Raw genomic sequence first — 17,110 nt, 5'->3', positions numbered from 1 at the left:
ATGCATGCTATGTGCCATCACATCTGTTTGGGAGTGGAGGAACGAGAGAGCAAGAAACCTCCCTTTATTCACACACTGTTATCATTCCTCAGAGTATAATGCATATTTAAGGATATCCTCTTTGTCTGAAACCCCCTTAAAGTGACTGGAGTTGATTTTGCTGCACAGTTAGCGCTGTGGGCTGTCCACTATCGCTAACTATTTTTACGCTGCAAGGAGTAGAGATTGTCTGAGTTGGATCATTTGAAATGACACTTAAAATGCTGACAGAAGCTGAATGGGGGATCTGATATTTTCCTTGATGGATAGCCTAAGCATTGGAGACAGGCCCAGGTTCCCAACCCTCACCAGGTCAGATAAGGATCCTAAGACAAGTCTCTTGAAGAACCACTAAAGCCCAACAAAATAAGTAACGGGGAATCTCCATCTTCCAGGGTTAGACCTTTAAACAGTCTCGCAAAATTGCTAAGGCTCGGTCCAGAATCCACCTAGGCATTATTTGCCATAATAATAGCCAAACACTTGACTCACTTGTTAAAAAAGTATGTCTCTTCCCTGCAGACTAAAACTTCACAAAGTTCACTTTGACTAGTTTCAGAGCATAACATAAGTAGGTGGAAAAGCTTAACCAACTTTTTCTTTATGCTGCGCTGCACTATGTTAGTTTTCTATAAATATGTCTTCATCGACTTGTCTAATTTTTACTCCCTTCCAAAATGCTCCTCCCAGTCCCACCAACCCCCCACAAGACAGAAATAATTACCATTTGCCAGTCTGGTTCTGTAGCATTTACTCCCAGGAACTCAAAATAGCTGGCAAATCCTTCATTTAACCACAAGTCATCCCACCAGTCCATGGTCACAATATTTCCAAACCACTACAATTATAAACATTGAAAGATGTAGTGTTAGTTAAATGGTAAATGTACATTTCAGTATCTCATATCTCCACATAGAACATTCATTTGTTCACTTTTCTTCCTGTTGCCGGATGAAAATTACCATAATTTGGGGGTTTAAATAGGAATTCAGGCCTCGCCTTGTGTTAAAATGTCACTTTTATTATAAAATTGCATATTACTGGGGAGATTGATAATGATTCATGTGCCACTGAAAATATTTTTAGCTTCTTCCTCTTGATTTGATGATTTGTGCTTGTAAGGATATGTTTTCAGACAGCCTCCACAGTGTATAGTCGTCCCTATTTGCTTGCCCAAAAGAGACATCTGCACATGCAAATTAGTTCCTTTAAGATATTTCAGACAGATTTTCATAAGCTGTCTCACAGTCTGGACCCAAGCATCTAACTTCCTGAGAAAATTTCAAAGGCAGTAGTGATGGTACTTTAAAGATCTAATAGGGAACTGTTTTAACACGATATTTTGCAACCAAATTGTGAGCACATGTAGAAGATCCTGAGACAGAGTTAACAACAGTATTTTCAAGACTAAAATGTTGCAACTACACATTTGAAGCACTTGTAAAAATGAATTGTGTCCTAAAACGTACCTGATGAACGAGCTCATGGGCTATCACAGCAGCTACTCTCTGTTTGTTGGAAGTGGCTGACTCGTCTGGATCATACAGCAGGTTTGTTTCTCTGTATGTGATCAGCCCCCAGTTCTCCATAGCACCTGTCCCAAAATCTGGAATAGCTATTTTATCTACATTGAAAGAAAGAGAACATGATTACCACTGTATCCTTTAAACCACTTAGCTCGTCCTCTTTCTGTGTATTCACAGCCTGTTTGGCTTACCATTTGTGGTTCTGGTTTACTGCTGTAGACTACAGTCTATAACCTGTGTTTAAGAAGCAGGGAACTGGCCTACAGCAGCTGATAGCAAGCGCTCTGGCTCTGCTGAGATTAATAGAGCTAGGATCAGTTGCACTAGCTGAGGATCTGTCCTGTGAGGTGATGCTATGCATCCTCTTGGGAGCGTGTGTATCATACATTACTTAACTTTGGCTCTAGAAATTAATAGTATTGTCTGGGGATGTGCTGGAGGCAGTAAACCTCCTGAAACTATCTGTAACATAATGAGGCATGTCATTGTTTGTCACACTGTTGTATTAAAAATATTTATTGACATGTTAACTGAAGTAAATCCCCCATGCAATGAAGAACATCTGCTTCTACTCCTGGCAATTTGTGGGGGTCACTCATTTACGGTCAGTAATCAATAAATGAGAATTGCGAACTCAATTGGACTGGCATTTTCTTCTGCAAATAATGACCACAGCCTTTCTATGTGGGTTAGTGAAAAAGTACAGATAGATTTCAAACTGAATAGAACAAACAACCCTCACTCCACCCTAACAGAAAATGGGGATTACTTATTTTAATGTAAACAACTTGATTACAGAATCAAAGCTGATAGTCTGGCAAGGGCTTCAGTGACAGTCAAAATGAGGATCACAAGGAGAATGGCAATGCCAGAAGTCTTAAATCAATGTGAAATACAATATATGCAGAAACATATTTGATTCATCAGGTTTGATCCAGATAACTTCTAATACTGAGGGAACAATATAGTAAGCCAAGATTTGTGATCCAACAAATAGACATTCTGAGAAAAACAGTGTAAAATCTAAAAGAGAATCTATCCTCTGATACTACTGATCTGGAGTTACCAGTCCACCCTGTAGTACAGACCCTAACCATACACTGACATGGCAAAGTCATCAGGATTCTATGGAAATGAAGGTCTGAATATGATATATAGTCCCAATATTACTGGGGACTAGTGTGTGGAAGAACAACATTTTGTACTCATTTCCCTAATTCAGTTGTCGTTGAAATGCAGTTATTTACAGTAAACTCAGATGATGTTTTGAAAGGAGGAGGTAAAAATCTGTTGTTAAAGTAATACAGGTTAGCCTGATAGATGCATGTACAAATAGCCAATAAAAGGTTTGCATAACATTGTTAATAATTTTCAAAGTTTGGGATTTTTCCCCATTAATTTCCACATTTAATTCCCCATTACATCGTCTTAACTTGTTTGTAGTTAATATTTTTCCATCCTTTTATGTTCATGAACCTAACTGAAATACCTCTTTGGAGGTCTTAGGAGGGGGCATTTCCAAAACTCTGATTACATTCCCAACTTTGTTAGTTCAAAGTGCGCGGATCAGATCCACAATCCAGACAGTCCAATCTAAAGGATGCCCAGCTGCACTACTTTTTCTTTGCTTGTTTTGTAACCATGGGCAAAATTTGATAGTGTGTCCACTCTTGTTTAGCTCTGGTTATTTATTTAGCCCAGCAGTAGAAACTACAAATTATATGCTGGACCACATTCATCTTTCTAAGAAGTGGATACACACCCACTTTGCACTACGGTTAATAAATGGTATGACATACTCTCTGGCAGTTTACATCTTCACTTATCTCACTGCTGACTTTTGTCCAGAAGTTCCCATGGAAGTGGTACATATTTTTCTCAAAATTCTTCTGGCTCTATTTTAGCTCATGATGTTCTTTTGTTGATGACACCAATGCTTCCCCTGATTTTCCACAAGACACTTTAAAATAACCATGCCAGGACCAGTGCTTCAGTTCAGCAAACTGAACTGTGAGAACTGATAACTAAACTGTTACTGAGACCAACTCTCCCATCATGATATTTAAGAACACCTTGAACTACATGGGTACAGTTTTAAAACATTGTGACATAATATCAGCAGTTAGCAACCAAATGCTTTCATGCTGTTTTCCACCAAAGCACAGAGACCTGTAGGAGAAACATAATTATGACAGTGAATTAACAATATTAAAAATATAAGTATTAATAATCACCTAGTTTTGGAAGAGAATAGCTCAAATTAAAGTACTCTTCAAAGAAGTCAAATACAATTTTTGTTACATTTGCTGCATATTCTGCCGTGTGTATTTGCAGTGGCTGGGCGTAAACTCTCAGCTGTAAAATACAGAGAGACAATTAGAGCAGTCTTCAGTTAAAAGAAATTAGAAGGTGGCAAGCACTGAAAAGTCATTTAACACACATACCTATAACACTGAAGGTTTTCTCTAAGAGACTGGCCTGAACACTTAATTCTGTTCCCTAACACATTTATTCAACAAAGGTATTCATATGTTGTACATAAGAGAGACCAAATCAACATAATCTGTGCACTTTCCACAGTATGCCTAAATCATAAAACTGGCAAGACCCAGAAGCTCACAGTGGCCAAGCTTGGAGCAGGGCCTGGGTGCATGCTGGCCCCCTCCTTCCTCAAGGTCTGGTTTTCTCAAGATGGAAGCCTGGGTAAGCACAATCAAAGGGAATCCACTTGTTCTGAGCAGTTCATTGGTCTGATCTGATCCCACCAGACCAATCTTTAGGAGTCCATCTGTCCTGAAATGTGTCTGAAGTCCGTAACACCTTATTTTCTTCAATTTCTTCCTACCTTTTCTACCTATTATCATCATAATTTCCTCTTGTCCTTGTATGTTTGAAGATCTCGGACCCTCTGAAGATAGTGTGTTTACCAGATCTGTAACTCTTCCCGGACATGCTGGCCCATGCAGGTCAAGTGGCTGTTTGCCCAGGACCTCAGGCCATACAGCCTGGGCTGCTGTGCCTCTGGATATCCCAGACAAAAATCAGCTCTCTTTTCCCACCAGGCAAGTCCAGGAAAACTAGCATGTTTGCTAGCCCTGTGTGAGATGAGTGACCGTCTCTGTGCTCCCCTTGCATATCTGAGCATGCTTTTTTCCTTGAACGCAAAAAATGGTGTGTTGAGTGCTGACCTTTCCATCCCTGAGGCTTGGTGCCTGGGACTGTTTTGACTATTACTGTCAAGCAATATAAAACCTCAGGCCCTGGAGGACTAGAGTCCTTATGGCATCCACAACCATGATGAGGAGGCCTACAGCTTGAAAAAGCCTTTTGGGGTGTTATCTCCACATCGTGAAGACAAAGTTTGAGTGCAGAATTTATGGAGTCTTTTGAGGGTCTTTCCTTCAATGTCTTTGTCCCAAAAGCTCACACAGATCTCTGCTCCAAAGCAGAGCCATAGCACTGGTGTGTCCACTGGAAGGAGCTGTAAGCTGTTCTCTTCACTGTCGGTGAAAATCTCCTGTGTGGAAAGTAAGAGATCTTTATATGGAGTGAAGTTTCTGGCTTCAGGAAAACTGATCCATCTCATTTTGCAGGCTCTGTGTCTCTTATGAATGGGCCACATTCTTCTGGTTGTGTTGGTGTGGCTTGTTTACTCCTCGATGCCGTCTTACAGCCAGCAGTTTAGGATCCAAACTGAGCAAAGGAGCTGGCCTACTCTAGGAACCCTCTTGGAGCCTGACAACACATTGATTTCAATACCATGAAATTACACTTCCTCCAACGAGAGGGGAGAATGGGAAAGTGGTCAGAAATAAAGCTGGAATGAAAAAACAAAACCAAAAAAAGCTTATGAAATTCAATTGGGAATCCATTCCAGCCAGGGGATTTCCCTCAGGGTCAGTTTGCAATTACAATCTGCAATTTCCACTTCAGTAAGCTCTTTACCCAATTTAGCAGTCTTCGGTCCCCTGGCTGATCCATATTTATGGTTTCCGAAACCTTCAGCATGCACTGGAACTTACTTTGGGTTTCATTTGTATCATCTCCTCTGTGGTTTTCTAAACCAGGCATTTGGTACCTGACAGGTAATCAGCTCAGGAGCATTGTTTCCAGCTGTAGGCACATTTCGCACCATTGATTCCATTAATGTCTTTGTTAGGGTGATAGCTTTCAGAGTGAACAGCAGAGATTTTAAATAATTTACCATGTCATGTGAGCTGCATGCTGTCGTTGTTGTTTATGAAAGTAATATATGGATCACATGGATACTTTCTGTTGTTGTTAGCAATTTATATAGCAAGCTATGGAATGTTCTTTTCAGCAGCTGGTGAATCTAAATACCTCATTGCTCAGCTGGGCTTCAAAGGTTTTGGAAAAGAACTGTTTGGTTAGGAGAAGGATATTCTAAATATCTGATTAAAAATAGTTTAGTTTTCTTGGGGAAAAGGTAATTTTTAGTGATGGAGTTTATGTGGCTCCTTTAATTAAAAACAATCTTACACATATATGTTATATTGGTAAAACTATGTCCATGCTAAGAGAAAGGAAGTGGTTATGACTTTAACCTCACCTAAACCCCAAGTTTTTCAGTGCAGGCAAGTCCTCAGTCATTGTTTAGTGAATAGTGTTAATAAAATATGTAGTAACCAAGGCCTGAATTAGAAGATGTTTCTTTAGACAACCTCTGTACTGACACAAATACCCCTGCTTCTACACACACACACTCTAATTACCATGTTTCAGTGAACACTCCCTTCTATTTAGAAAAGCTACAACCAGCCAGGAACATTGTGGGCTTTACTGTTTTGCTTGGGGAAAAAAAACAAATATTGACCTCAGAGCCATATTCTGGAGCGTGGCATGGACAAGCAGAGAATGTTAACTTTTAATAAAAATTTTACATACATCTTCAGCGCTTTTTTTTTTTCCCCCCACTGCATTATGTTCTACAAAAGTTGCACAAATTCCAATTCTTAAAATAACTAAACTCTAGAGAATATCTATTGAGGCCAAATAACCGAAGTCCTGTCCCTGATAGTGAATGAAGCAGGTCCTCTGAAGAGCATCTGGTTAAAAATATTATGTGGCTCGGGGGCCTAAAACATTCTCCTGTTTTGCAAATTACTCAGCCAAACAGCAGGGATCTAAGAATATTGCATCGCTATCTCAAACCAGGCTCCATTTGCTTGGCTAAGGGTAATTTAGCCTTAGTTACAGTAAGAAATAATATAAACATACAGCATGATGCTAGCGAGGGTGTAGAGGAGGGAGGCCTCAGCACAGTGCTATGCCAGGAAGTCTTTGCTAAGAACTTTGAAGATTGACACAAGGCAGATTTTCACATCAGTGGACAGCCTTCAGTAGGTAAGGATTGGCTGAGCTTTTTTGGATAGAGAAACTCGGGAAGAGCTTACTTGCTAGGGGAACAATGGTCTGGCTGGAGCTTTGCTCTAGATTCCCTGTCCATTGGTGTCACTGCCTCCAGAAGAGGAGGAAAGTGCTGCCAGTTCAGCTGAACCACAAGACCATGTGTTACACCCCTAAGGGGAAAGGAAGGGGAAGCAGCAAGAGCATGCAGCCCAGGGGTTATCTTCTGTCTCAGATGAAAAAAAGATGTAAACCAATAAATAATTAACAGTCGGTTGAGCATCCCTGACTAGGTTTAGGCTAAATGAGGAGTTTATGTTGAGGGGAAAATTGTATATAAGCTTTCAGGTTGTGATTCAACATAATGTCTTGTGATCCCCTTATGCCTGATCAGCTGCACCTTCAGGAGATTTGAATCTAAGTGAGAACTGGATTGGACCGCCTGTTGCATCTAAATGAAGGACTTGCATACTCAGTTCATTATGGTGCCTACCTATATCCAGCTGTTTAAGCAGACACTATCACTTCTACACTTAATTGTAAAGAACTCACACTGGGCAGTTGCTTTTAACCACTGTTGTTAAAGAATATTAGACTCAATAAATAATGGCACATAGCATTGTAGTTTTATGTCTCCATGACTGTAAATAGGAATAGTTTCACCCTTTTAACCAACAGAAAACTGTAAAGCATTTGTATCCATGGTCTGTGAATCTCTTGTACCCCTGGACTTGTATATCCCCTCAGACTCTGGGCTTCAAGTCAGGGATGAGGTTGGAGAAATAGTGCTTCTTCCTCACCCATGTGTCCGTATGGGAGGTACTGACTGGGACCTCACCAAGATGGGAGGCAGGAAAGGGCTGCAAAACACCATATGTAGTCAAGGTCAGAGGGACTACTGTGAACGCCTAATCTGATAAAATATGCTGCATAATATAGGCTATAGGAAAGGGAAAAATATGTTCCTGTTTGTATTATAAAAAGAGATGTTTCATTTAAAAAAAAAAAGAAATCATAGTACATCTGTCATCTGAACCATGTCCAGGCTCAACAGGACTTACAGGTTTTCCACTAGCGGATGTTGTCTCTACCCACTGAAACTGGTGCACTGCAAAGCAAACCAAGTAAGTGCTCATGGGAACTGACTTCTCAAAAGTTGTCCGAGTCCAGCCATCGCCCAGCTGTACAGTTTTCTGCAGAAATGAAAAAAACAATTAATTTGATTTTTGGAATTGCAAACACATGCAGAAGAGGATACAATATTTCTATGAAGGCTGCAACTACATAGGAATGATAAATCACCTCTCCAAGTTCACCTCTTCTGGCATCCCATTGCTGATGGCATGAGAACAGACAAAATGTTTTTTCTGCAGTACACGAAATGGGACTTTGTTTTTCTGCGCTAAGTTTACCTGGTTCTAATTTTCATCAAGGATTTGAAATCATTCACATGCACAGGAATTTTGCCAACATGAGTTTTCCAGTGCATGCTAGTGTGTTTTGTTCTTGGAATAGTTGCATAAAATAACATCACTTTAGACAGATCAGAGAAGAGACTGGATTCTCCCCTTTCTTAAATACATGCATCATGTAGGAGTCAGGGATTGCAGAGATGCTACTTAAAATAAAGACCAGTCTAATGGATCTATCCTTAACTCATTCAGGTACAAATTAGCACTGCTAATTGGTGAGTTGTTTAAATGTACATAAGGTTTAGTGCTGATCATAGTTTTTATTTTCTAAATTAATTAAATTCTTGATTTTCGCAAATGTCATTACCTCTCAACTGAACTGTATGACCAAACCTGCAACCTGTTGTATGTGATTCGTCCTCTAAATATTTATTTCTGCTATTTATTATCTACTATTGCCTGTCTGATAGCTTTTGTGTTTCTGACTGGATGACTAACTTAAATAAGACAAAAGCAAAAAGCATACAAAAGACACTAACCTTCTACTAGAGATACAATACTTCCCGAGATTTGTCAATATAAATAAAGGACAGATAGTGAATGTTACAGGTAATATGATTCCATGAGCAAAAAAAGCCTTTTCATAGATATATTCACAGACTCCTTTTCACAGAGATATTCGCAATCTACTTTTCAATTATTTGACTCTATTTTGATATCTTTTGTTCTTTCAACAAAGTCAGAACTTCAGTGGAAAAGAAGTAAAAAAAAAAATTCACTCCAGTGAAAAATGCCAATGAAATGTATAAGTTTCTGATTTTGCCAGGTTGATTATAAAGCTCCACACCACCAAAACTACTACAGGATGTGTAATGCACAATATGCCTTGCATTAACAAACTATTATATTTCCATCCTTTGAAAAGATTTCCCAAAGATCTTTCACTACTAAGAACAGAGCTACTGACCTGAGCACACCAGATGAAAAAGTGCCCTGCTATGATCCGTTAGTCAAACCTGAGTACGAGCCCAGCATGATCTACATTTCCCTGCCTGTACTTGGATTTTAGCAAATTAATTAACAAGCCGTAGCTAGCCCTTTGAAAGCTTATTTTTGTATGTCCATAATGGAGGCAAGGTCCATGTGTAAAGGTTTAAAGTAAATCTCAAAACCCACTGAATCTTGATAACATCTAGTCTCATCCCTTCACCTTCATTGCCGCTACCCTCACTTATCTGAGGTCTCTGAGGAAAGGTAAGGCAAACGCTCTTCTTTCATGTGTTGTTCATCAAAGTGCCTGATGCTCTTTTAGGTAGCATAGAAATATTTTTAATAACAATAGGTCAGAGCTTTAAATTTGCAAAGTGTCTGGGAGGCAACTGTATCAGATGGGCAATAGTTCTCTCAGCTGCATTGCTAGGGGATAGTTAAGGTTTTGGGAGACTCTTTAAACAAAATAGTACACAGTAAAGCAGACCCTTGTTTTCTGGGTGGAGGAATGATCGGGAAGATGTAAATGTCAACAGCCTGGAGGCTGGAAGCTCTTTTTTTATTTTTTCTTCTTTTTTTAAAAACTTGGCACTTTATCCCCCACTTCAGAACACATTCATTAGAAAATACATTGGAATACACATTCAGTTAAACTATTCATTAGAAACTTTCTCAGCTGAAAGCCATTCAATCTTCTTCCAGAGGGCTCAGAGGTAGATAATTGATGCCATTGAATTTCATACAAAACTTGGAATTTGACCCACCAGGTCCAGAAATAGATTATTTAGGAAATTACAGTCATGGTGGACTGACAAGTGTCCACACCCATGCGCTGACAGATGAGATTTCAGATCATATATTATTAAGAATAATAATCCTAGACTTTCTTGTTAGCAGGACCCTTTGCCACTATATTGTGATCAGCAGACCTTCACTTTGGACAATTATGTAGTTTCAGTGATTATTTTAGACTTCCCATCTGGGAAGCAGCTGTCTTCCAGAGTATTCCTGCTCAGAGTCCATCTGGTTTGACTGAAGAACCTGCCATTACCTATTTATAATTAGTATGGGATGCTCATCTAGAATATCTGAATAGAGGGCCAGCTAGCTAAAGACAGAAGAGACGCTTCATTTCTGCTTTGGATTTGGCTCTGTATTGCCATGTTGTGTGCTGGTGGACCACTGGGAGTCCTAACTAACCAACCAGTCCTGTGTTATGACATATTTATTAACCATTAGCTTTACAATTTCTGGGTGGTAGGTTCTGTGAACGTGCAAGGACCTTGCAATCCATTGCTACCTTTCCGGTGGCTTTACAGAACCATTCCATTTAGGCAGCAAAGTTGGGAAATACATACCTGTACCGGCATGTTTGAAAGTGCTTGGTACTTATCTTGATGGATGATAGATATGTTGTAAGTTGCCTTTTTGTTGGGCTCGTCAAAGCAAGGAAATGATTTCCGTGCATCTGTTGGTTCATGATCAGTAGCTGCAATGCTCCTTAAACAAACAACACATTGGCAAGCTTTCATTATATACCTTTTAAATCTTATCTGCAATTTTTAAGCATAATTTTTTGGCAATTTCACAAACTAAAGTCAACTACAAATATTTGTGTGCACTTGTCCATTCATAAAAGTAAGTGATGTCAGAAATGCACAAGCTGACATCATATAGGCATGTGTAACATGTACACTTCAAAGTCTGTCATCAACATCCTCTAGGTTTCAGAGCAAAAGCTAAAGCCATTTATGTATCATCAAATATTTTTAGGAGTCAGGCAATAAGACAGGAATGACCCCTCATGGATTGTAAAAATTTTGCTCACCTTCCTGATGATGATGGCTTATGTGCCTAAAATAAACTACTGGTATTATCATCTGAAAGGAAATTAAGGTCCTGGTATAGGGATGTTTACTTAAGTCACTCCATGTGTTTTTTACCTACTAGAGCATGTCTTGGGCTTGGAGTCATGAACATCTCCTGAGAAGACACCCTGGAATTGTGTGAGTGCCCCTAAAAATCTCACCCTGCTTGTGTGTTTCTTTTTCTGCAGTTACCACATGGAGTTTTTTTGCTGGTGCTGCTATGCTCCCCTGACTCCATTAAAGAAACTGCTGGAGAAAGCATGGAAAGTTCATGTGAACATCCTAGTACATAACTGATGCTATGCTAGCCATGTTGGGAGTTTAGAAAGTCATCTCAGCTATGCAAAAGCTACTGGATGAGCTAGACAATAGGGGTCATGTCAGAAAATAAGGTGAAGGTTGTGAATGTTCATATCATGTGCTTGCTTCTCACAGTGACATTGGGCTCCACCATTAATGAGCCATACCGTGGCAGAACATTTTCTCCAGTGATTGATGGTGAAAGGAATCACAGATGCTTCTTCAATTAATCTGGAATGTTGAGCATTTTCTGACAACACTTCTACAGCTGCTCCAACTATATTAAGGTAGTTTTTCTTTCCAAAAAGTAATTAAAAGAGTACATCATAAATTACAGATCTGCAGCAATCCTACAAGCTCACTTGACAACCAATTTTTCAGTGTTTCTGTTGCCCTTGGCATTTTCCTGTGATGGTTAAATACTAAGCTAGTCATTAGGAGCTTGTAGCAGCAAGGGTCATTTACAAACCTGATGGAGGTAATATGTCTGAGTTCTTACCATTCATGTTCATTGGAATAGTAACTCAAAAGTTCATGGGCAGAAAGCATAATGAACATTCACCTTAACATAACTTCGGGCTCAACAGAGTTTCTTTTGCTTGGTAAATTGTTTGATGTCACTCTCTACTTTTTGTAGGATTTGAAAGCTATTTCACAATTAAGTTAACTTCAAGTCCCCAGGGCAATGCTTCACAGTTATTGCTTGAAAAATTGGCTATATATTTTGACACATTTATATCTTGTTCCTACAGACTGATAACACTGTGATATCTCTGTTGATTTATAAGCTGATAATCCATCTATCCTCATATATTTGTGGAGGCAGACAGACATCAGCAGTGCAAAACCTTAGCACTACCATTCCTATGGGGCAGATGATGAGAACTCCAGGTTATGGCATGCATAGAAGTGGCACTGGAAACATGAAATGTTGTAATTTCCTTTCAAAATGTATAATGTAGTTTTTAGATAAGATTCTCTTCACTGCTTAGTGGCTTCTGTTCTTCTACTTGCTGTTGCTGTCCGGACCTTTAAATGTGAACTAGAGGTGACAGTTGTAAGTATCATAGTAATAAGTGAAGATCTGGCTGAGACTGCATCCAGCTGTTGTTCCCAAAATAAAACTGCTGCATTTAGAACTATGATGAATTTCCTCCTTTTTTTTTTCCCCAAAGCACAGGGGGTTAGTGTAAAAACCCCTCCCCTTGAGCTAATTAAAGCATTTTTCTCCTGGTCTTTCCCTAAATACCGATTCATTGCTGCTTCTGAGGAAATTTTCTCCTTGAGAAAAATCCAGGAGTGCTAATTCTGTACACTAAAGATTATTTTGCATTTTCTTAAACAATAAAACCTAAATGCAAGTCTCCCCGTTAGAGATGTGCCCAGCTGGGTATCTTTTATAAGCCTCTTGCTCTCTTACAGAAGACAGAGAGAATTCCTATAAAAGGGAAGTCATACCTTGTCACTAATAGTAATGCAAAATCAAAACCAGCTGCTGTGACATGTTTGTATTATCTGTAATACTAAGGAGAAAATAAAATGGGGGTTTAGCACATTCCTTGAGAGGAACTAATGAGTCAAAAAACCCCATTACACCAGGCAAGGACTCTTGTGCTATTTTTCCTAATACCTGAAAATAACACAATTGTAACGTGCTCAGTGCATCATGCAAAGTAGGGAAGGACTGCTATTCCCCTTTCATCAATGGGGAAATAAAATGAACAGAGAGAGGAATAGCTTTACCAAAGGACTTCAGTGTTTACAGCTGGATTCAGACACCCACAGGAGGATCTAGGCAAGTCTATGTCTAAAATCTGCATTCTCAAAGTTTCTGCTTTCCTGCTCCCTACTTGCACGCGCATGTCAATTTAAATAGTTGTGTTCCCAAGGTATCTCAAGATCCGCTTCTGGGCATGTCCAAAAGCACCTTTGTCCTGACGGGGATTGTGTGATCTGTCTGAACAGGATTCCCAAATGAGACGTTCTTTTCCCTAAGCCTCCCAAGGATCCTAGACTTACAGGCATGTTCAGCACATGTCTACCTGTTTTCCACAAAACGTGGTGGGAGATTTGAATCTAAGCAACAGCAGAGCCTGGACACGTGCCCAGTTTGTAAACAAAAGACATTATAGCAATGCTTTGGCAAACCTTTGCCTGTGCAGATAGACAGCTGGGGAGCAGCTCAGCCCTGGGAGCTGACTTTCCAGTGTTATTAATTCTCTCAAAAGGTCCCGCTGCTTCTAACACTGCCCAGAAGGGATGGCAAAGTAGGTCAATTACATGTTGGTTCTCATTTTCACCTCAGCCCCCTTCTCTCTAATATCTACTATAAATAGACTTGCTTGACTTTTGCTATTACCTGATCTAGTTTGTATTTACTTAGAACATGACAAAAAAGGAACTATTTGGGTTGAAAATATCCAAGGGTGATGTCTGTGTCAGGCAAAGGTGAAATATAAAAGCTAATTCCAGTCAGCATTATTTTTGAGTAGAAAGCTAGGGAAAATGCAGTTTTAATAAGTAATACACCCTTCCCTCGCCATCCTTCCTCACCCCGTCCTATCACCTACTCTCATGATGCATAGCAGCAACTTGGCTGGTGGTTGATTTTGTTTCAAAGCTGTACTTATCACTGTCATGTACATCGCCTCTTCCACCCCCACAAACAATCTGCCCAAACTTAATCACATGAAAAGCATTTCAGAAATCACCATTCACTCATTCTTATTAGATCCCCTCTCAAGCCTAACAAACTCACATGCTCAAGTTCCTTTCTGTATTGAGTGTTTTGAGACTGCTGGCTAGGATCATCCTTGCAATTGTAGCTTCCATCATCCAAATCAAGAAGTAGGAACTCCCTCAAAGTGAGCTCACGTTTTATACTTTCTTTAGCTTATGAAGTTCTCCTTTCTTTCTGATGTCAGATGTTTGGTCCTTGTCTTCCTACACTATCTGGATGTGAGGGATGGACACTCACCTCTCCTGCTCTGTGACTCAGGAGACCTGCATTCTGGTCCTGCTATTGGTGTTGTGACAGACCTGAGGCAACTCATTTAATATCTAGGTATCCTTCACCAATATAAAGGAAGTAATACACCTCAGCTTAGAAAGATGCTAAAAGGTTACACTTTAAAACTGCTCTGGGGATGTCAGATGCTCAAAGTATAAAACCAAAGCACCCTCCAAGTCAGAGTAATACTGAGGTGGTAGATGGAGGTAAACAAGAGAGAAAGAGCTTGGCTGGGGTTCGAGCTGTTCTCTACATGGCTACTTCCCAGATCAGATAACTATGTTTAAGTATGAAAAAATCAATGCTTGTTTTTTCCTCTGCTTCTTGGATTTGCTGCTGCTGGTGCCTGTCACCGCTGCTACTCCTGGCATTGCCTGTCAGCGACTGAATGGAGCCGATGTGACTCTCACTCATGTCACCATTGTCCCAGAAGGGCAAACAAGTGCCATGAAAACACACCAGTGTTTGTCTCCATGTTCCTGTTACAGGGTCTTGGAAAAGTCTAGCCAAGTTTATCTTCTAGCCATAAAGGCTGGAATGAGTCACTTCAGAAACATAAATATTGGAAAATGGATGAGTGTCCTCTCTATATGCTAACTGCGAAGAAATGTCTCTGAGCAGTGGGCAATGGCTTCTTCAAGCTTCCACCCTGAAGTAGTGCAAACCTGGGAAATAGAATGGGTTAAGTGAACTGGCAGAGGCTTTGTAATCTTTCAATAACTATTGATATATTAAAAAGGAAGAGCTGGAGCACAAAAAGTCCAAGTCAAAGATAATCTTTATCATTTGGACTTTCCTACTCATAATTTAAACCAGCTGCAGAAGGCATAGGGAAGTTCTGGTTTGGATATTCCTCAGGCTTATAACATCAAGGAGGCATGATGTCAGGAAAACTATCACAAGAGCATTTTACAATGCAACTGTTACCTTGCGGAGTGATAGGAGAGAGTGGTGAGAGCTATATGCTATTTATTGTACCACAGAGATAAAAACTGGCTTCGATCTCTCCAGCTCTCTGAGGGAGCCATTTGTAAAGGTAACCTAGGACCAGTAGAGTTTGAAAAAGTTTTTCAGAATAATAACAACAAACCCCTCATCTCTCCAGCCCACATTCAGTTGTCAACAGCCAAATGGTTTTGAATACAGCATCTTCCTTAGGGGAATGAGAAAATTAAAGAACAGCCCAGAAATGTCAGCAAGTTGGTGAGAGGCAAGACTGAGAAGCTGAAACAGGAATAGAGCAGGCCCGAGAAAGTAGAAATAGAGAAGAAAGTTTAATAAATAAAAGAAAAACTGCTTTACTTGATCTGTCCACTGTCATTGTAGGTGGTCCTATAAAACCCAACCAGGGAACTGTTCAGCCAGCCTTGAAACTTCAGGGTGAGTATATAGGGATCACTTTCATTAGTGACAGAGAGCTCTGTTTCTGCCTTCATCACTATGTACTCTTGTGGCTTGTATCCAAAGCAGTCATTCAGAGCAATCTGCTGCCCCGAGGATTTCCGAAGTGTGGGCATTTCTGTAATCTTGGTCTCTCGCAGGTGGAGCCACACGTATCTGGTAGATTTTTCCAGAGCAATAGAAATACTGACTGTCCCAGTGTAAATGTCTCTCTCCATTTCAGGCTTCATTTCCAGATCATAGTGGACAGGCTTGACATAAGTAGGTAGCCTAAAATGTCGCCAGTCTCCAGTCTCATCATTTTTAGGAGGACAGGGACCCAAATCCACTGTGGGAGGAGGGTTTGTTGGCTGATCCGTTCCCCCTGAAGGTTGTTGAGATTTAGGTCTGCTCAATCCTACGCCAAGCCCCACGGCAAGACCTACAACAACCACGACGCCACAGATGACAGCCACATGCTTTGTCTTCATGCAGTATTTCTTGGACTTCTTATCCTCAAAATCCATGCCCTCCATCTCTGCTCCTGGGTCTGTTCTCACAGCAAAACATTAACTGTAAAAAAGCTTATTAGTCACTTCAGCAGTTGCATTCAGTAAACTCAGCAGACTTGGTTTGTATTTTAATTGTGTAGCTATAGCTGTTCTCTGCTTGTCTCCCCCACCTCGCTTTCCATGAGACACTCGATTAATTAAAGACAACATGCATTTGGAGGAAATGTGAATGATCAAAAGGAGTACAGCTGGGCTGGGAGACGGAGGGAACCGACACAGAAGAACATTGTTCCTGCCGTGCTCCCCTTATAAGCATCACAACCCCACCCCCAGCCCCTCCTGCTCTGGCCTGAGTTAAATATAAAACAGTGCTATGTTAATCAGCAGTTAGGAGATGATCAGATGCCAAAGCTCTGTCAGCAGCTTTCAGAAAGGGTTTGCAGATAGAGGTGTAACTGCTCCAAACCCTCAACCTTTGCCACTACCTCTTCCTTTTTTTTCCCTGCTGTCCTGTTTGGGTTTTTGAGGTTTGGGGTTTTTTTACTTTTTCCACTTACCAGCAAAGATTTCCTTGAACTTCTACCCTATAGTTTGTGAAATGACATCTCCAAAGTCTCAAAAATCCAGCAAAAATCATATACATCTTTCAAGGCCTTTTCAACTGTTTCCCCTCTTTTCTAGGCTCATTTACCTTTGCCGAGTAATT

General features: G+C 40.2%; 1 protein-coding gene across 1 annotated transcript in view; it reads right to left on the bottom strand.

The window, feature by feature from the left end:
* Positions 1-16,628, bottom strand: part of ENPEP (glutamyl aminopeptidase) — a 36,785-nt gene extending 20,157 nt beyond the window's left edge. Inside the window, exons 1-6 of the mRNA XM_074821442.1 lie at positions 15,815-16,628; positions 10,693-10,834; positions 7,994-8,125; positions 3,800-3,920; positions 1,509-1,663; positions 764-877 (exon numbers count right to left, since the gene is read on the bottom strand). Coding sequence (XP_074677543.1) covers positions 764-877; positions 1,509-1,663; positions 3,800-3,920; positions 7,994-8,125; positions 10,693-10,834; positions 15,815-16,428 — 1,278 coding nt within the window. The 5' untranslated portion in view covers positions 16,429-16,628. The remainder of the gene's footprint in view (positions 1-763; positions 878-1,508; positions 1,664-3,799; positions 3,921-7,993; positions 8,126-10,692; positions 10,835-15,814) is intronic.
* Between the last annotated feature and the right edge of the window lie 482 nt (positions 16,629-17,110).

The sequence above is a fragment of the Strix aluco genome, chromosome 4 (genome assembly GCF_031877795.1).
Source record: "Strix aluco isolate bStrAlu1 chromosome 4, bStrAlu1.hap1, whole genome shotgun sequence".
Taxonomy (NCBI): Eukaryota; Metazoa; Chordata; class Aves; order Strigiformes; family Strigidae; genus Strix; species Strix aluco.
Note: the sequence above shows the minus strand (reverse complement) of the source record. Positions and strands in the feature narration are given on the sequence as shown.